Source organism: Melampsora larici-populina (assembly GCF_000204055.1).
Source record: "Melampsora larici-populina 98AG31 unplaced genomic scaffold MELLAscaffold_59, whole genome shotgun sequence".
In the NCBI taxonomy this organism is placed as follows: Eukaryota; Fungi; Basidiomycota; class Pucciniomycetes; order Pucciniales; family Melampsoraceae; genus Melampsora; species Melampsora laricis-populina.
This window is the reverse complement of record NW_006768823.1, coordinates 370,842-389,655: the sequence shown is the minus strand read 5'-3', so window position 1 is coordinate 389,655 and position 18,814 is coordinate 370,842. Positions and strand designations below refer to the sequence as shown.

At 41.1% G+C, this 18,814-nt stretch overlaps 5 protein-coding genes across 5 annotated transcripts; 3 read left to right on the top strand and 2 right to left on the bottom strand.

Annotated features, from left to right (window-relative positions):
• Positions 1–795: 795 nt before the first annotated feature.
• MELLADRAFT_93332 (uncharacterized protein) lies at positions 796–1,654 on the top strand (the record flags this gene model as incomplete). The annotated part of the gene is made up of 3 exons (XM_007416329.1): positions 796–1,141; positions 1,190–1,405; positions 1,482–1,654. The coding sequence occupies 3 exons, from the start codon at positions 796–798 to the stop codon at positions 1,652–1,654; spliced, it is 735 nt and encodes a 244-aa protein (XP_007416391.1).
• Positions 1,655–2,073: 419 nt separating this feature from the next.
• MELLADRAFT_93331 (uncharacterized protein) lies at positions 2,074–3,042 on the bottom strand (the record flags this gene model as incomplete). Its single annotated transcript, XM_007416300.1, has 3 exons — positions 2,074–2,081; positions 2,138–2,939; positions 3,013–3,042. 3 exons carry the CDS (start codon positions 3,040–3,042, stop codon positions 2,074–2,076), a joined length of 840 nt encoding a protein of 279 aa, XP_007416362.1.
• Positions 3,043–7,050: 4,008 nt separating this feature from the next.
• On the bottom strand, positions 7,051–7,721 carry MELLADRAFT_93330 (uncharacterized protein; the record flags this gene model as incomplete). The annotated part of the gene is made up of 4 exons (XM_007416299.1): positions 7,051–7,085; positions 7,154–7,323; positions 7,413–7,606; positions 7,713–7,721. 4 exons carry the CDS (start codon positions 7,719–7,721, stop codon positions 7,051–7,053), a joined length of 408 nt encoding a protein of 135 aa, XP_007416361.1.
• Positions 7,722–9,623: 1,902 nt separating this feature from the next.
• Positions 9,624–10,744, top strand: MELLADRAFT_93329 (uncharacterized protein; the record flags this gene model as incomplete). Its single annotated transcript, XM_007416330.1, has 7 exons — positions 9,624–9,723; positions 9,818–9,834; positions 9,903–9,998; positions 10,112–10,234; positions 10,302–10,405; positions 10,470–10,578; positions 10,643–10,744. The coding sequence occupies 7 exons, from the start codon at positions 9,624–9,626 to the stop codon at positions 10,742–10,744; spliced, it is 651 nt and encodes a 216-aa protein (XP_007416392.1).
• Positions 10,745–11,577: 833 nt separating this feature from the next.
• On the top strand, positions 11,578–13,809 carry MELLADRAFT_111916 (uncharacterized protein; the record flags this gene model as incomplete). Its single annotated transcript, XM_007416331.1, has 7 exons — positions 11,578–11,689; positions 11,764–11,825; positions 12,642–12,818; positions 12,933–13,147; positions 13,233–13,343; positions 13,425–13,524; positions 13,642–13,809. The coding sequence occupies 7 exons, from the start codon at positions 11,578–11,580 to the stop codon at positions 13,807–13,809; spliced, it is 945 nt and encodes a 314-aa protein (XP_007416393.1).
• Between the last annotated feature and the right edge of the window lie 5,005 nt (positions 13,810–18,814).

Genomic DNA, 18,814 nt, shown 5'->3' with positions numbered 1-18,814 from the left:
ATTGCTTATGGAAGATGTGTTGGCAGTCTTTAGTTCAGTGTTGGATAGTGATCAAGGGCTTGAATTTGGCAAGGTTTCTGAATTTAATTTTAGCAGTCACGTGTATCCTACACAATTTCCTTATCAACATTCAGGATATAGGTGACAATGTGTTCCAAAGGGCATTGCCGGCACATGAAATGCAGGACAAACACCATGACAAGGATGATCATGATGTTGTCCTTGATCAACACAACACATGTGCTAGATTGTTGTCCCTTTATGAACTTTTGTCTCAACAGTAGATTTGTAGCTTTGGTGTGATTTTAAATTTGGTTTGATTGGTGTTGAAATGTTGATATCATTGAGATTTGACTCAATATGATATATTGGACTGATATGACACCTTGGCCTTTGCATCTATTTTATCATCAATTTGATGAGAAACACATACTGACATATGCATGCCCCATGAACTATGAAATCACAAGCGCATGGGGCTCAGACCCTGATTCTTGCATTTACCATGAGTGAGCAAAGGGAAAGATAAGCCCATTGTCTTGCGCAGTCATCAAATAGCCCCATATTGCTCAAATTCTGTGGTTCTATAATTCTTGAATCATTCTACATAATCTTGGAATCATCATAATTCAAATGAAAACATTAGCCCTTTCACCAAGTGTAGGATCTGTGATGGACTTTTGAAGGCAGTCAGATACAAACCAGGGGGCCCTGCATCCAAGAAGGCCCAGAACAGACCCCTATTTCATTCACACCTGGGCAACATTGAGCAAAAAAAATCCACCATTGACTGTAATGTTTCACGACTTTGATCAAATCCAGCACTTTTGCATCTTTGGTTATGATCAAATTAGTCAGGTGCAAAGGAAGTCAGATGGGCTGGCTGTAGCTATGAAAACTGATGTGTGCACCCAACAATCTAGATCAATGGCTCCCATATTGAATGATTTAATCAATTTATTACCTCAGCTTAATCACCCTGCCATAGTTACCTTTGTTGGTCATATGGTTAATCCGAATCAACTCCACTTTGTCTTTGACTATGATCCTCAAATCACCTCCCTTGAGGCGCATCTAAACATCAAGGAGTTCTCTGAAGAAGAAATCAGCCACTGTGCTGTGCAGATTGTAGGAGCCTTGGGTTACCTACATGCCAATTCAGCCATTGTTTGATCCCTTGATCTTGTAGGCATCCTGTTGATGCCAGGATCCATAATCAAACTTGTCAACTTCCATCCAATAACTATACTGGATGTCAATGGTCTGACTTCTGGGGATTATTGCCCCTGTGAAGATTGGGCACCAGAGATTCTAGAAGGCGGTGACTATGGTATGTATGTGGATTGGTGGGCATTAGGTGTCTTGATGTACTACTTGAGCACCAAGGACAACCCCTTTAATCCCAGTATGTTTCAGCTTCAAAGACCTACTTCATGTTGACGCAAGGTGGTTGGCACTTTTTTCTCTTCTTGGATATGTAGGCGCACATCTGTCATGGTTAGAAAACCCAATTCTAACACAAAGGGTCATGATCCAGTCACATGTGACCAAAGGCATGCAACAAGTGATTTACCTCTTACTCAAAAAAGAACCCACTGAGCACATATCTTCTGAGGTCAAACTCAGAAACATCCCATTTTATGCAAATGTATGACCTCCAAGGCCTTCAAACAATTTGTTTGCAAACTGAGGTTTAGTGTATATTCCATTTAATCTACCTCACAAGGGCCTTACATGTTCCTTTACTTTAAAGCAAATACACAATTTCATGTCTCTCATTTGGGTGATACAAGTTACCCATTTCTATAGCTTATACACTCAAATAGAGAAATATATATCTCAAAATACACTTCCACTTTTTATTTGTGACCAAAAATATCTGTTTACTTTTTTGGAACCCTGGTTACATACATGTGTAACAAGACCAGCCTTTTGTAAGTAATTGATCAATATGCTGGTGGAGTCCGGTGTACTTATGACTAAATCAAATGAGCCAAACGACCCTTTCCTGTAACAGTGCAGAAGATGTGAATACAAGCATCTCAATGAATGAAGAATGGTTCAGATGATGATTTACTTTGCTTTTATTCTTCCATCATTTGATCAGCAATTTCTTTTGCTTTGCTGAAAGACTTACCAGATTTTTCAAAATGCTCAATCAATTTGGCTTTTTGTTTGAGCTCAAGGTCCAAAATTTCCGCCCTCTGGTTTGCAAGGCAATACTCATAGTCAGATTTCTCAAGGTCAAGCCTTAAAATATCTAATTCTTGAGTTGTTTTGTCCTTTGGAGGATTAGTCATGACCTTGAGAACATTGGTCATCTCAAGCATTGCACCAGCAATTGTTTCCCTGATGGAGACTTGACCCTTAATCACATCGCTTTGCAAGTCTAGCGTGCGCTTGCGTTGTTTGGAGTTGGTGTCTTGGAATTTGATTAGCTGCTCAGTAACCAAGCCAAGTTTGTGATTATTGGGACTGGTGTCAGGCTTGTCATTGAATCCTAAAGATTTTAAGAAAGTACCATGACACAGAGCACAGGCCTTTTTGGAACCAAAAGGGCTGGATGAAGAGTTGGAAGACTCTTCTTCTCCTCCAACCAAAGACTCTTGGAAGCACTTGGGATTATTAGTTTTTCTGGGGTGGTTGGCTTGGTTGACTGGTTGTGTCAGTGCTGAGTGGATCATTTGAGGTGCTAAGTCAAAAGAATCATTGGTATATCCAACATCTGAGGTTGTGTTGTTGTCCTCCAGGTCCATGATCTCTTTGTGAACTTGTGAGGTACCCACACTTGCCTGTGAGCTGGTGAGCCCAAGAGCATCCATACAAGCCTTGGTGTTGAGATCACTCAAAGACTCAAGTTGATCAAGTGGGGTTTCTGAAGGCTGATCACCCATGAACACGTCCAAATCATAGAAGTGGGGGTATATTGCTTTGACTTGCTCAACATACATACACAACATCAAGAACCCAGCCAGATCAAATTGGCCTGGTTTGTATGAGCACCTCACTGACCTGAGAATGCCTTCTTGCCTGAGAACCCATTGAGCCCACCACCAGTCTTCTTTGTCACCTTGAGATCAGCTCCATATTTGTGCTCCAATGTATGAAGCTAAGTGTCATCTCAGATATTATGCATGTAGCATGTATTGAGATTGAAAATAAAAACATCAGAAAACTGGAGATGACCCCTAAAGATAAGGACAATCAAAAATTGATCACACCTTTTGGTACACACCGCCAGTGTTTGTCCCAATGATCCCCTGGTCCACCAAGGTTTGATGAATCTCTTCTGAAATATCTGTTTTCCTGGAGCCTTTGGCTCACCATCTATTGTAGTTTCTGGGAACAAGGACCCACTGAGTGAGCATATCAAACCCTGAAACTGTGAATATACTGTGTTTCTCCAAGGTGAAAAATGATTATGTTTAATTTACAAAATGATTAAAAGTGCATTAAAAGTGCACTAAATCTGGATTATTAATCATTTTGTGCATCAAGTTCAATGGTTGTTCACCTCAGAGAAACACATTATATTTGCAGTGTGATACACCATACTCATTCTTTTGCTTGGCTCATATGCAATGGGCCTCTTCACTTTTTGGAACGAAGGCCTTGAGAGGAGTCTTATGTGGTGTCTTATCCAATTTACTATTGTGAGTACATTGAGGCATGACTGGGGAAGTGGCCAACATCACAGCCACATAGGTGAGGTTGTTCCGGGGGTAACATGAAAGATGAGGCATTGTGAGGGTTAGGCTGACTGTATGGTGGACTGTAATGAGGCAATAGCAAAGCAGGACTGAAGTGATAATAAGTTGTTGAATGAAACTGTTTGTGAGGAACATGAGGTGAAGGGAGAGATTGGGAGCCATAAAAGCCAATCATAGGGCTGTTGAGACGCTCATTACCCATGTGATTGTAAGAATGGTGCTTGCCATGATGATGATTGGCTGGGAAAGGCTTGCAAGTGAGCATTGGAGGCAGGCATTGAGATGGGTAATAGGTTTGAGGTGGCTGCAATTGACCATCCATTTGTTTCTGAGGTACAGAGAATTAGAATTCTCTTTCTTGGCGTGTTTTTTTGCAAAACTTGGTGTTCTGCTTGACAGACGGCCAATTTTATTGGTCCAACTCCTCACTGCTGCTGCCTGCTTGGTCACATGTGTTTTCTTGACAAAACCAGTGGTTCCGCAAAAGTCTGTTCTATACTTTGGCCATATCTGCAAAATTATGTGGCAGGGCACATCACAGTTTGGTTTGCTCAGCAAAGTTGTGTGCTCAGCACCACTGCGAGTTTCAGTTGCTGTGAATTTGCCATTTCCAGAGGCTCAGCGGGGTGTGTGGGCAAAAACACGTGCTAGCGTGAGCACAGTGTGTTCCAAATTTGAAGTCCCACAAGTAGACACAGAAAGTATGCAACACCCTTGGGGCCAAAATATCACCACAGCATGTGAATTGTGAGCCAGTCTGGCCCCAGCAATGATGTACCTTTGAAATGAAATTTGTTTTTTAAACAAATTCTCTCTGCTAACCCATATTTTGCCCCCAGAATAGGATTTATGGGTTATCAGAGAGATCCCAATAAGACATACTCCATCAAAACCCATACATTTTGGAGTCCATAAAACGGTATGGGGTTTTGGAGAGACGACTGTAAGTATGATTCTTGTACAGCTCTGTACAAGCATCAAAGTTCCAAATCCTTGCTTCCAAATCTTGTTTCAAATCACAACTTTTCAGGTTTGAACACTCCTACTATGTATGACATAAGTTTTAGCCAATTAATGTCACATGCACTGCGGGGAAAAGTCTGTCACTTTAGTCTGAAAACCTGACCAAAACTTCAACTTAACTAAGTCCAATCTTGTGCTTCATCCATTTGAGGACTTACCCCTAATGCCTAACCTAACTAAGTCCCTCTTGAACAAACAAGTAGTCAAGAGAGGGATCTATAGCTTATCCACAAAATTTGGTGTGTGAGCCTGTGGACCTTTGGCTGGAGCATTTTTCAAACTAACACACTGCATTATCTTGCTTACAAAAATCCCCCAGAGCCAAGAAACAAATTGTTCTGTGAATCATTCTACATACATGGGTTTTCTCTAGATATACCCTTACCCCCAAGAAATTCATCAAAACATTGCTTGAAAAACTCCTGTGTCCTGTAAACTTTGAGTCTGGATACTGCAAGTTTTCAACGACTCTGACAGTTTGAGCAAAAAGGTGGATTTTTTATAAATCAATTCAACTGATCCAAGGGAAAATTGAGAGTTTCTCAAATCACATGAGTACATGACTTTCTGAAGGCTCCACAGCAAATTACAGAGGATAGAATTTATCAAAAAAATAAGCTTGAATAGCTTGATAGGCATTTGGTTTGGATTGGTGATACTAGCACAGGTGTATGTAGGATGATTCACAGGCCAAATTATTTCTTGGCTCCAGGGGAGTTTTGTAAACAAGATAATGCAGTGTCTTGATTTGAAAAATGCCCCAGCCAAAGGTCCACAGGCTCACACACCAAATTTTGTGAATAAGCTATAAGTCCCTCTCTTGACTACTTGTTTGTCCAAGAGGGACTTAGTTAGGTTAGCCCTAATTCCAGCTCCCCTGGTCGGGAGGATATTTGCCTTTTGGTGTGTGAATTTTGTCCCCTTATGATTGGACTCAGTTAAGTTAGACCAAACCTGACCAAACTTGTCAAGGATTGATAAACACATTGGATTTGTTGCAAGTTGGAGCAGTGTTCTTTGCTCTGCTCCTTCTGGCCCATGGCCGGCACGTTGTTGACCTCCATTTCAACTGGTATTGCGTAAGAGGGTAATTTGGATGTGGCAAACAAGTTGGGAAAATAAGAAAAAAATGGAAAAATACTTGCGCAGTCACAGACTGGGTCACATGATAGTAAGTAATTTGTGGTGAGAGAGAACTTTCTCTCCAATTCATTGCCCTTCAAATATTCTGACAATGATTTATCACTAGTCAATATACACTGCTGAGCACATGACTGATGTGCCACAGTTATGTACAAATATGTGACTACACCACCACAACAAGGAAGATACATCCATATCAAGATCAAAAGAAAAACAAAGATAACAAAGATAACAATATGATATTGATATAAGGACAACCACACCAGGCAAATAAAGGTCATGCAGTACATACAGGTTGCGCACTTCTGAAAGCATGTCAGGACCCGGTGCACCTGTCAGGCATTAGGTGGTGGGTGCAGCTTTTTCAAAATCTGGTCCACTAGTGTGCAGAAACTTGGCGCAAAATTTTGGCTCACATCCCCTGTGCAAGGGGTGCATTGCACCCCCTTGTGTACATAGATCCATTTTGTATAAAAACACAGGCAAGACTAAGACTACAAGTGCTAAACTTGACTCACCTAAAAAGGCAATTGATGTAGTCAAGTTCCAGAAACAATTACTCCACTGACCACATCAAAACTCTCCCCCTCAGGCTTTCAAGATTTAATTGACTCAAATCCTGAGGGATTTGGTAATCTTCTTCTGAGCATCGCACCCCATCAACAACATGGACTTGGCAGCATAGCTCACACCTCTCACATGAATATGCCACCATGTAGTGCACGTTATCATGAATCTGAAATAAAAACAATGGTAATCACAGGGTTCCCAAGAGTCCTTTCCTCCAGGTTTCTTCACCTCAAGACAGCTAACTTAGCACATCCATGCATAGGAGACACGCCAGGATTGATACTGTCCATTGTCATCTGAGGGGATTGTCACTACGCATAGACGTATCACATTTGCTGGGAGATTCTCGTTATATCCCTTCATCCTGGAGGAGCTACGCAGCCAAATGATAAAATCAAAAACAAAACAAGCATCTTGTTGTGGTCCAAAGAAGTGGTAATTGTAGAGCTAGAATCGTTCGGTTTATATCTGCTAGCTTCTTGAGCGCGAAGTCGATGTTTGTGCATATTGAATGACTAAGCGCCAGATTGATTACATATGATATACTTTTTCTACTGGACTTAAGGCAGGCCGGAACCCTGTGAAAATGTGGGATAGTGTTGGCTTAGGCAGGTTCGTTGCGCTCCAGGTTGATAGTATCTGTTCATGGTCAACAAACTTAAGTCAAGCAAATCAGATCAGAAGAAAGGGAGCTGAAAAAACGCAACTGCCAAATTTTTTGTAAAGTAACTTTTTCAGCTGGCTCATCTCTTCATCGCACTTCTCTAGATCTGCTTGAAGCCGATCTACGGTGTCTGAAAGTTTCTTTTGGTTACGTTCGTTGAGCTCGGTGGCTTTAGCAGGAGTCATGTGTACCAGAGAGGTCTCAAGCTTATACCTGGGAAGGTAGGCCAAAGAAACATATCAGTACATGAGCAAAAGGTTCTCTAAACTCTTATTATTTTGACTGAGAAGGAGATGCGCTACATCACCAATTCATCATCATCTAGCATCATCAGATCCGTCTCTAACTCAGAAAGGTAATCAAGTTCATCTTTCTTGGCTTGAAGTTTAGCTTCGAGTTCTTCGTATTGAACATTAAGATTCGAAAACCGGTTGATATTCGCTTGGTCGGCTTGGTTGACCTCCACCTCAGGCTCATCGGCGGCAGACGAGTGTAGCTAGGAATCGAAGATAGTCCATTCGAGCAACAGGGCGCACATCGAAGACACACGGTCAGTCAGACAGGACATTCTCTCATCGAATCCACAGTTTCAATGAACTCACCATGCGCATTTTGTAACTATTGCTGGAAAAAACGATCACGGATTATGATCGTGTCACACAGTCACTCACGGGGCGCGTGTACGCACAGTGAGATTGTGTCTACCCGGTACCGCCAACGATTCTCAAGAGCCCGCCGTGTTCAGAAGGTATTGCAAGAGCTCTTCACCCCTCGTGAGTTCTTCAAAACTTTCTATAAATATCAAGTTGTCAAAGATTCATAACCTACAATATAATCATTGTTCTCCCGTCATATTCAGTTGCTACAATATTAGTGGCTCTCAAACCTGACCCAGTTACAAAAAACCTGGTTGCCCCAGTTGAATTTTTGGCTGGGAGCTGTCGACAAATGTCAACTTGATACACAAAGTTACTGCCAATATACAACTGGGTCAACTGGGTTTTTTGAAAACCGGGGCAGGTTTGAGAGCCACTATTCTATATTTCGATTCAAAACACACAAACCATCCATTTATCCCCGCGTGATTGATATTTGATCTGTTTCGTTTCAGCCTGAGCCCCGAGACCGACACCCCGAGGGCTCCCCGAACCCCGAACCCTCGGGTTGCGGGCTCGGTCACCTTTTTTGGGACCCCAGTACATCGGGGGCCCCGTAGGGTTCGGGGGCGGGGGGGGCTAGTCCTCAAACCCCGGATCTTATCCGCGGGACCCCCGGCTTCCCGCGGGTCTCAGGCGTTCGGGTTAGGGGTCGGGGGGCCTTCTGGAAGCCGGGTTTTGATCGGTTCGGGTAGGGTTCGGGCGCGGGGGAGCCTGCTGGATATCGGTTCGGGGTGCGGGCAGGCCATTACCCGCGTTTTTCGGGTCGGGGCTCAGGCTGAGTTTCGTTATACAAGAATTGACATTACGACAAGGATTGTATCTCTTTCAATCAGCTCGGAGCCTCGGTGATGTAAACTGCTGTTTACATACGCCGGTTTGACTCCAACCTGTTCCTTGGCATTTTTGAGGTCGGCTCGGATGGGTCCATGCCTGTCCATGCCGATGAACGAGGGAGTTTGAGCGCAGTTGATGACTGTTGATATTCAAGTCCATGTAGAGGAAGGCTGGACATTGCTCCGCACCGCGCTGGTGCCGCTGCAATATATGCAAAACCTGACCCTTGAAGTCGTTGGAGGGACTAGATAGGAAAATTGTGTTCAAGAAGAGCTTCGTATCTTCTTCAGAGCTCTCGGGAAAAAGATCAAGGGTGGAGACTGAGTCTTGCCGAAGAAAAAAACTTTGGTCCTTTGTAAAGATATTGCCATCAATCTGTTGATAAAGAATCTGAGTCTACTACCTGAATACTTCGATTTGATGAGAGCGCAGGGGTTATCTGACCGCGATTATATTAGAAAACGCCTATAAATGGCAAGTGATTGGACCAAGGAATATGTTGCTTATTGATCAAAGATCAATGTCTTCTCTGTCATAGACCCAGAAGTCACTGGTTTCATCAACGAACAAAAATCAAGGAATGAGCTTTGGATGATATCCTGAACAGAAATCACGCAACAATATATATGAGAGAAACTTGTGACAAAATCAAGAATTGTGTGCGCAATTGCGAGACAACAGAACAAATTGTAAGTAAGTCTTCTCAAGTCATGAGGTGAGGTTGATCTCATGAACAGATAAGCAAGAAACATTCAAGGGTTCCGCTTATTAACAATTTTCTCAACATCATTCCTTTGATTTTTGTATCTTTTTTTTGATCATGAAATGATAAATCCCCTCTGCTTCTCAACCACGAAAAGTTCTGTTGGTTTTGATGAGCTTCCTTAACTCTCGAGGCTGGGAAGTTTGAAACCCGTGAATATTTGGGCTGAGCTTCGGTACCATTCTCCTGCATACATTTCACACGGCACACCGTTTAACGTTTGAAGCTCTTCATGTTTCAAATCAATTTTGCGGATCATGAGTCACCCGAATCACAGTCACGATCATGGATGTTGTTCTCATCAAGCTGGAGGTATACCCGATGATGAGCATGTTAAACCAGGAGAAGGTACTCAAGGTAAGTCTCAAATTTAAAAGGATCTGATTTGGATCTGGCATTTTATTAATTTCACACTGACATCATCATGTTTATGATCGGGGAAATCAATTAGACTTTCTTTACTCCAAGGTAAACAAATTTGACCATATACATCTTCTCGACCAATTTGATTCTTATGTTTCCTCTGTTTCAAATAGATTGATCGTGATCAGATCACAAGTTGTAATCTCGATCCAGAGAATCCAGCCAAGAATTGTATAAAACCATGGTCAGATCGAATGGATGATACGATGGTGGGCAGAACTCGTATAACGACATCAGATTTAATTCGATTGTTTTCTTTCGTATAATCTGGCAACTTTCTAATGAAAGTATAAGGGGTTGATGGGTGGGGAATTGGGTATAGTTTTCCGAATCGGATACCGATCAACAAATGATCATTAGGATTCCTTTTACTGGTTCTGTTAAATTAAGATCAATCTTAATTCGAGGGATCCCTGGTGATTCTGCACCTACTCAACTCAAACTCGTAAGTTAATGATTGTCAAATTCTTCTAGAAGGCATGCCATACTAGGATCTAATCAATTCTTTGTAGTTTGCCAATGAGCCTGGTCTCGACTTTGATACCCTAGAGACATGTACTCCTACCCAAGTGCTTGAGATTCCTACAACAGATGAGCTAGTAGAGTTCCCAGTACGGTGAGTGAACATTTGCGGTATCATTCTTCAAATGAGGAGCTAAACGAAATTTCTATGACATCAGCGTCGCTAAATTTTCATCGGTGAGCGTTTTAAGTTTGTTCATCGATGGTAATCCATCAGGTTCCAAGACACGAGTTTATTTTCTTGGGTTCAAAGGAGAATTTAGCGCAGTAAGTAATCTCAAAGATAGTTGTACGCAATACAAATGTTGATCTGAGAGTTATTCCTCAACAGCTGTCTCGCAAACCAGTCATAGCCATTTATGAAGCTCAAGCTAATCCGACTGATCATGAGAAGATTAGTGGAATGGATACCCAAATGGGTCGAATGATATGATGATGCCAACAAACTCAAATCATAGCCCCAGCATGTTGGTCCTTGGACATGAGTAGAGTTGTCTTTCACAATTTTGTATCATCAAATATCATTGTGTTTATGTTTCAAAACACATCCCAACTTGGGTTTGTTCCCCATCCATATCATCGCGATCAATTCTGCCTAATGTCAAGAATAGTCAGAGTCCCCTTGCCTTGATCATCTTATCTAGGAAACCCCAGAATACCAGCGGTTCGAAGCCCGAGCACACGTCTGATGAGGTATCGAGATACCTCGAGAATATCTGTTTTCAAATTATGATAAGAAATACATCAGCCTTACATATTTTCTACAAAAACACAAAATCCACATCACAATTACAAAACAGATTTGTCACTGCTAAGTAAGTCCCATGTTTCTTGAATGTCATTACTGGGCATGTTTTGAGCACATATATTCTGCCCTTCAAGTTTGGACCGTAGTGTAATACAAGGGAGAGCGGTGAGATGGACTGATACTGATAGACAATCAGGGAAACATGAGAGATCTACTGAATATAGCGGGAGTTCTTTCCTGCCCTGAGGCTGGGCCATTTTTGCCTAGCGGTTGTGCAAGAAGGAATCTACTCAAGATGGCAGGATTCCTTTCCGGCCCAAGTCAACATTGCCTAGCGGAAGTCGGCCTGCAGTGATGATCAGATATAAATACTGTGTCTGCTTTGTGGTCTTTTATTCCCCAAAACTTCACTTCTCCACAACTCATCAGTCCGCCTTCCAGACTATACATCTTTTCAATTTTCCTTCAATTCTTCATCTTCTCTTTCACACCGTCCCTCAACCAATTACCAACACAATATGTCTAATTATCCTGTCCGGTCTTGTGAATGGAAGAGGCAACTTGCCCGCAATGGGTTCGCTACGATTTGGATGGCCAACCTTTGTGCGCTCGCCAGCATCATCCCAGCCAGTAAGTCAATCTTTACATATTAGATGCATATCTTCATTTTTACTCCACTGACATTTCACGATGTGGTTTCCTAGTTCCAACATCTGTATATCCAGATCCAGAAACCGACCATGTGTCCTGGGCATCTTTTGTGAGCGTGAGTGTTTTTCCAACATCACGATAATCACATCTCTTGTATGCTGATCAGTACATATTCCCAATTCACTTGACTCAGCTCCTTTACATCATATCTATGCTGTAGGTTTCTAGAATCTGCATACATGTACATACATATTACGATACTCCATCGATATCACACTAATTCGCACACATCTTTTCTTTTTGACGACCATTACAGAACCGCCTTCATTTTTGATTACATGGTGGTCTTCATCCTTCTTTACCATCCATATCATCTTTTGTAAACTAGCACAATCCATGGCATTGGAATCTATGCTCTCTATGGCTGGGAAGGATTCAAAGACCACTTTTTGCCAGTCAAGTTTTTAGTTGTCCACACATTGTTCATCATGGTAAGCTGGGCACGAATTCTCATCCACAACCAAAGTTCAAAATCGTTAACTTCCTTCCGTTTTGTTTTGGTAGGCTTTTAATTCTCTTTACAGTTCTGTGACTGGATGTACACCTGGTGAAAAAGAACTGCATCGTGATTTTAGTTGTTTATGGGATTCGGAACAGGGCACGCCTCACAAGGTTTTAGAAGAGGAGGAGAAACAAATGTTGATCAAATTCGCCTGAATTCCAATGTGCTTGCTGTGTTTTTCTCTTGTTACCAAACCTCTTTGTAGCAATCCCTCATAGTATCTTTGCAGTCAAATCCATCACACTTCAGTGCCAATAGGAGGTCACTTGCCACACCATTGTACCCAACTGCAGCGATCATCAGAGAGTGGGGTGATGGTTGAAAATTCCATGAATTCACGACTTGCTGTGATTTTGATTGAAAAATGAGACAATGAAACCCCTAACCCAGAAGTTTCCAGGATCACCTAGATGTTTGGTTTTACATGGAATGTTACTTGAATCGAAGGGAGAAATCGAATTAGCCAAAGAGTTTTATGAACTTGAATTAAATAAACCGATTGATACTAAATCTACTTCGAAAGGTGACACAGGTGAAACTAATCTTGTAAGTTTTTCTTTCTCTTTCTTCTTCAAATCTTATGAAAGGATTTATTTTTTGGGAAGAAAGGTTGATTGATTTAACAAGATGAATTGATTGAAAACAAAATGATTGAAAAAGCGAATAAGAAAACGATTAATCGCATTACATTTACATAATTCACCTTTACCAGATTTAGTCAATCAAACTAATCAAAAATCAACGATAGACAAAACTGAAGAATGCATATTTTCATTAGGAGAAGCGATTAGTCTTTTAGTACAACACCTTGATACCGTTTATTCAGATCCTGAAAGTTGGATTCAGTTAGCTGAGACTTATTGTACTTTAGGACTGTAAGATTTTCTTCCTTTTAAGTCTTAATCTTCTTCAACACAAAAGTTAATATCTTTCATTTACCTCTGGTGATATCTTTCTAAGTTATGATCAAGCTCTAAGTGCATTAGAAGATTTGATTATTCTTCAACCTGATAATACATTTCATCTCCTTCGATATGCCCAAACAGCTTATACAGCCAGACATTTTGAATTGTGAGTGTTGAATGTATTACTATCCTTTCTCATTTTTTACAAGAGAATTATAAAGAAAAACTGATCTGATGATTTTTGTAGGGCTTATCAAACTTATTTAAGAGTGGTTGAATTGGGTGAAAGGATTTCAGATGCATGGAGAGGTGGACCAGTAAGAAGAGCAGCAATTGGACTGAAACTAGTTAAGTTTCATTAACCAATCAATTTTCTCCAAACAAAGGGGAATTTGAAATCATTGAAAACTAATTTCGCAAAATGTTTGTTTGTTTTTTCAATATTTTGGTCTTTTTTCGAGCAGTGTATCAATAAATTAGAAAAAGATTTAAAGAAAGATCAATTATCCAGTTTGATTGATCAAGAATTAATCAAATGTTATTCTAAAGATTGGGTTCCATTACAGATTGGATTAAGAGTTGCATCTGAACCTACTCGAAAAGCTTTAAAATCATGGATTGATCGGTTTTGATGGTATAGCTTGGTGGAAAATATCTTTCAAGAGTATGAGTAAGAGTAGGAGTCATTGTAGTTGAACTAATTGTATAAAAATTCCTTATGATTTGATTGTGACTTTTGAAGATGGATTTGAAGATGGAATCTTTGATTTCCAGAATCAATATTCTTTCATGAACCAGATGAGTTGTGTAGACTTTGGGGACTAAGATGTCCATTTCATTTTTCAGTATCAACGTTGATTGATATGTTTTAATAAAACTTATGGTACAAATCAGATCCCGCGATAGATGGGGTTCCGTTTTGAATAGTTTTCTGGCATGAGTTGAGTGGCGGATTAATCATTTTGCTCAGCCTTTTGGTGAGCAAAAATTCCATGCCTATTGCCTAGTTCAAAATTTTAAAGTTCTGGCTATCTCCAACTCAAATATGTCAGCTCAAATTTTACACTGCTACTCACCGGTTGGTAGCAGATGGTAATCTCTGTACCCCTGGGACTGCATTTGTTCAGTGGTGACCTCAAGTTCACAAGTCACATCAGGATATCCAGTTCTACTCATACACCTAAGAGTTCAAACTCACTGAATATCCAAGTAATAATCAGTCTCAACTTGATCACTTCATGGGGTGATTGAGGAGGTTAGAAGCAGTCAACCAGGAACAGCTCTAAAGAGCACAATAAGTTATAACACACATAATGTCACTTGTGCACAGTTCAGATCAGATTGACTTTGAGGTATCCATCTGCAAAGATTCAGACACACACCATAATAACAACAAATGTTTTCAAATTTGCTCAAATAATCTATACCGTCAGAAGGAAACAGTCATACATGTCTTTTGAGATTAGGATGGTGGGTCTAGTTTGATCTTTGGGTCAGAGGAAAAAGTCAAAAATGACATAACTGGTCTTCATTCAAGAGACCAATGAATGTAGTAGACTGAAGAAATCAATTGTAGGTTTTGATATAAGAAACATGATCCACATAACCCTTGTATAGAAATCCTGAAGCTGAAAATAAATTGACATCAATCAACCATGATAACCCTACATTGATTTACAATTCTTGATTGGAAACAACATTGTTTTGTCATCCTCATCCTCATCCATAGGAGTTCCCAATGCTTTTTGTTTGACTTCTTGCAGCCATTCTGCTCCACCTGGGCTTTCTTCAATAACAAAACACAGACAATTGTATGCAACAACAGCTGTTTTCCAATACTGGTTGTTTTTACTTAAATGTTCCAAGTGCTCAATCACCTTCTTCCTTGGGATTCCCTGGTCAGGTAATTTGAGGGCTTTGAAGAAAGGTTGGCATTTTATTTTATATTCAATTACCAGACTCTGCCGCTTCTAAAATTCATTGCTGCCCTTATCATTTCCATTTTTCAGCAAAGATGTCAGCCCCTCTGCAATTTTTGACAGGATTTAAACCTTCTGTGGTGTTGGAGGTGGAAGCGTTTTTTTAACTATGAGGATGGATGACCTGATTAGCCATACAGGAGTAGGGTGTCACCAACACCCGACTCACAGCGCAGACTGCGAGGCACAGCCTGCGCCTGCGCTGTGGCTCAGCGCAGGGGTTTTTGAAAATTTGGCGACTGCCCCTTTTCACAGCGCAGGGGCTTTTTGATTTTTTGCCAATGTGCCTTTTTGCAGCGCAGTGGATGTGTCACTGCTCCAATGGAAAATTGAGAAAAAATGGGCTTTCCATCTGCCAAAAAAACAAAAAAATTCCCCACTGCGCTGTGCTGGAGCGCACCGCAGGGGCCTCGAAGATTTTGGGACATTTTGAATTTTTTGGCGCAGCACAGTTTTGCGCATTCTGTGCTGTACTGCGCTGACGTCAGGTGTTGGTGTCACTAAGTCTATACCAATATTATCTTCTATCAGAGATATGATTTGTTCCTTATCTCATTGGATGGACAAAGCTTCCTATGCTAAAAGTTGACATGAAAAGGAGGATAGATAGCACCCCATTAACCACTGTAGTTTGATCAAGATGCTTGAGGCCCTTCTCATCTTTGAAAATGAGAGGTCTTAGATAGGAGGTTTGAAACAAGGGCTGGAAAAAAATCAATTCCCACTGATGGATCAAATTTTGTCAATGAGTCAACAGAGGCACTGATATCAACTTTTTCATGTACAAGTCTATTTGGAAAAGATACAACACATTTACTCCACCGGCCCCGACTAATGTGTCGTATCTTTTCCGAATAGACTTGTACACCTTGTGTCACTTTCCTTTATGTTATTTGTGAATAGGCCAGAGAAGTACATCTTATATTGGGCAGAGATTCTGTAACACCTGAGTGTGTGAGACATATATCAATAGAATTCAACAATCCTCAGTGACTGCAGCTCAGCTGTGGCTGTTCAATGCTGAGCAACACATGTCATATATAAGGAAGAGACATAATCTCCCTCAATTCATGGCAAGTTAGCTGCAATGCACATATGGTTCTAAGAATTGGCATAAAATTCTGCCACACCATTTTTTTAATTGGATCTCATATCTCTTATAAACAGATCCTAAAAACTTGGTCCCCACTTTTTTGAGATTTTATGAATATTCAAAACTGGTAATCTCATTGTCCCAGTTGTGGTTCCGCACCACCTCATCTGAAAACCCAATTTCAATGTAACTTTCCTCCAGAATATTTTGTTTTGGTGGTTTGTGTACCACAGAAAACAAGTCATTACCCTGTAGACATCTAGGCAGCATTATTTTTGCTCTCTTTCAAGTTGAACCAAACTCTACAATGTTGTAAAAAGCAATTGTCGGGGGATCTTGACTTGGTCTTGAATTCTTTGGCAAAAAAAATCAAACACACAACAGTGTGAATACAAATTTTGGCAAAGTTCCTGTGCACTCAATATTACTATAGGAGATCATGGCAGGTAACCTATTTGAACATATATAAGTACAAAACCATGGACCAGTCAATTTGCAATTACAACAACAACCCAAATTTTGTTATTGTCCATCTGATTAATAAAACACAAAAATAAACAAGAGCTTTACCATGTGTTCTGCTGAGGCTGATTGAGCATATTCCCCAACAAGAGAGCCCCCAAAATGATCTTAGTTTGTTTTTTGAATGATTTGGGTATTGGAATCCTTTACTTGATAAAACCAAATTAGGCTGATACAGGGAGATACACTTATTGTCGCCACTACTTCAGTATCTTGTCAAGGTTATGACGCAGGGTATGTCACAAAGTTGGCCATTTTGGGCCCTTTTTTGGTGGTCAACTCAGCCCGGCATCAAGAGAAAACATTCTCCTGTGGGGCCCAGCAAAAAGGAAATTTGTGAGTTTTTTGCCATTGCGGGTATTAAAATCTTTCCCTACCTTTTTTGGTCCCTTTGCCACCTTTCTGAGCTTCTCAAATTGCCTGTTGTCACCACCCATACCTCAAACCTAGTATTTGTTTGGGCCCTTTTGGCTGGCCTGTGAGCACACCACTCTGAAGCCCAAGAGCACATTCAGAGGGCCAAAAATGCCTGGGTCAGATTCCAAGCCTTAGTGGAGAAGGAAAAGAAAGTGACAGACTTAGTACCAGATTGTCCATGCCAATACCTTCCAATGTCTGAATAATCCAAATCCAACATGTCAACACCACATACAACCTACACCAATCCCCGACGTCACGGCAGTGCACCTCAATTTTGTGCACTACTGTAGTGCACGGAGAAATTGTGCACTGGCGCTTTGCTGTGGTGCGCAGGATGCGCAATGTGCTCAAACAGGCTCCTTCCCTGTGATGCGCTAAAGTGTAGTGTGCACAGCGCAGCGGAGCAGTGGAGTGCGCACATAATTGTAAGTCATGGTAAAAAAAATGGCCATATTATTATATGAAGAAAGCAAGATAAAAAGAAACTATAACCACAAAAACTTGAGGGCAACAAGACCAGAGAGTTAAGAGGAAATAAGGGGTATGGAGTTCAATTCTTTACAACAAAAAAACTACAAGACGGGAAAGTTTTTATGTTTCAACTGTAAAACAACTTCCCTGAGTCTTTATGAGAACTTGTAAACCAAGATGAAAACGTTTTGACTAGTTTGTCGGTGTCATATTGGCTAGATTTGGATGCAAGGGGAGTGTCATGCCTGCTTTGGCTGAAGTGGAGGCAGGGTAGGGGTATCTGCCTGGATCTGATTGGATCCGTGCAGGGCCGCACAGTTTGCGCACACTGTGCTGGGCTGTGGTGCAAATCTGCGCAGTGGGTTGAAAACCACCAAGCCCCAGCGGTGCTACATGGTGCAGTGGGGTTTTCTGACAATCCCGCTGCAATGGGGCACCTTGCAGCGCAGTTTTTGCGCAGTGTAGTTGTAAGGTGTAGTGATACTCTCCACCTTCACTGGGAAGATTCGTCAAAAGGTGCAAGCTCAAGAGAGCAAGGGATTTATCTAATCACCTTGCTTCAATTCCTAGTCCAGCACTTCGATGATCAGAAACCAGTAATATGTATAAAGAGATAAAAGTGAGAATGAGAAAGATCCACGAAGAAGAAGAGAAACCGGACTAAGGGAGAGGAAGACTCTACATGAATGATCTGACTACCTATCATAACCCATACTGTAACTCCATATTGTACATGATCTTTTTTTGACCTTTCTAAGAGCATCTCCTATCGTCTCGGTAAAGGGCTTCGGTACGGTAAATTTTACTGTACCGACCCTTAAATTCCCCAATCGTGTCTAAAACACGATTCGGTATCCACCGAATCGGTCAAAATTCTGTAGAGGTCCAGCAAATTTACTGGACCTCTACCGATTCGGTATCTGCGGGGAAACCATTGTTCTCACCATTTGGTACTGTACCGAGGCACTTTCTTTCCAACGATAGTGGATTTCGACAGTTCTGTACCGATTGATACTGTACCGAACACCTACGTACAGAAAATTTACTGAAAATTTACTCGAACGATAGGAGATGCTCTAAGAGGTTCATTTTTACTGCAACAGTATACATAGTCCCACATATGATTCTGGAACTTTTCCAGAACAACAATCT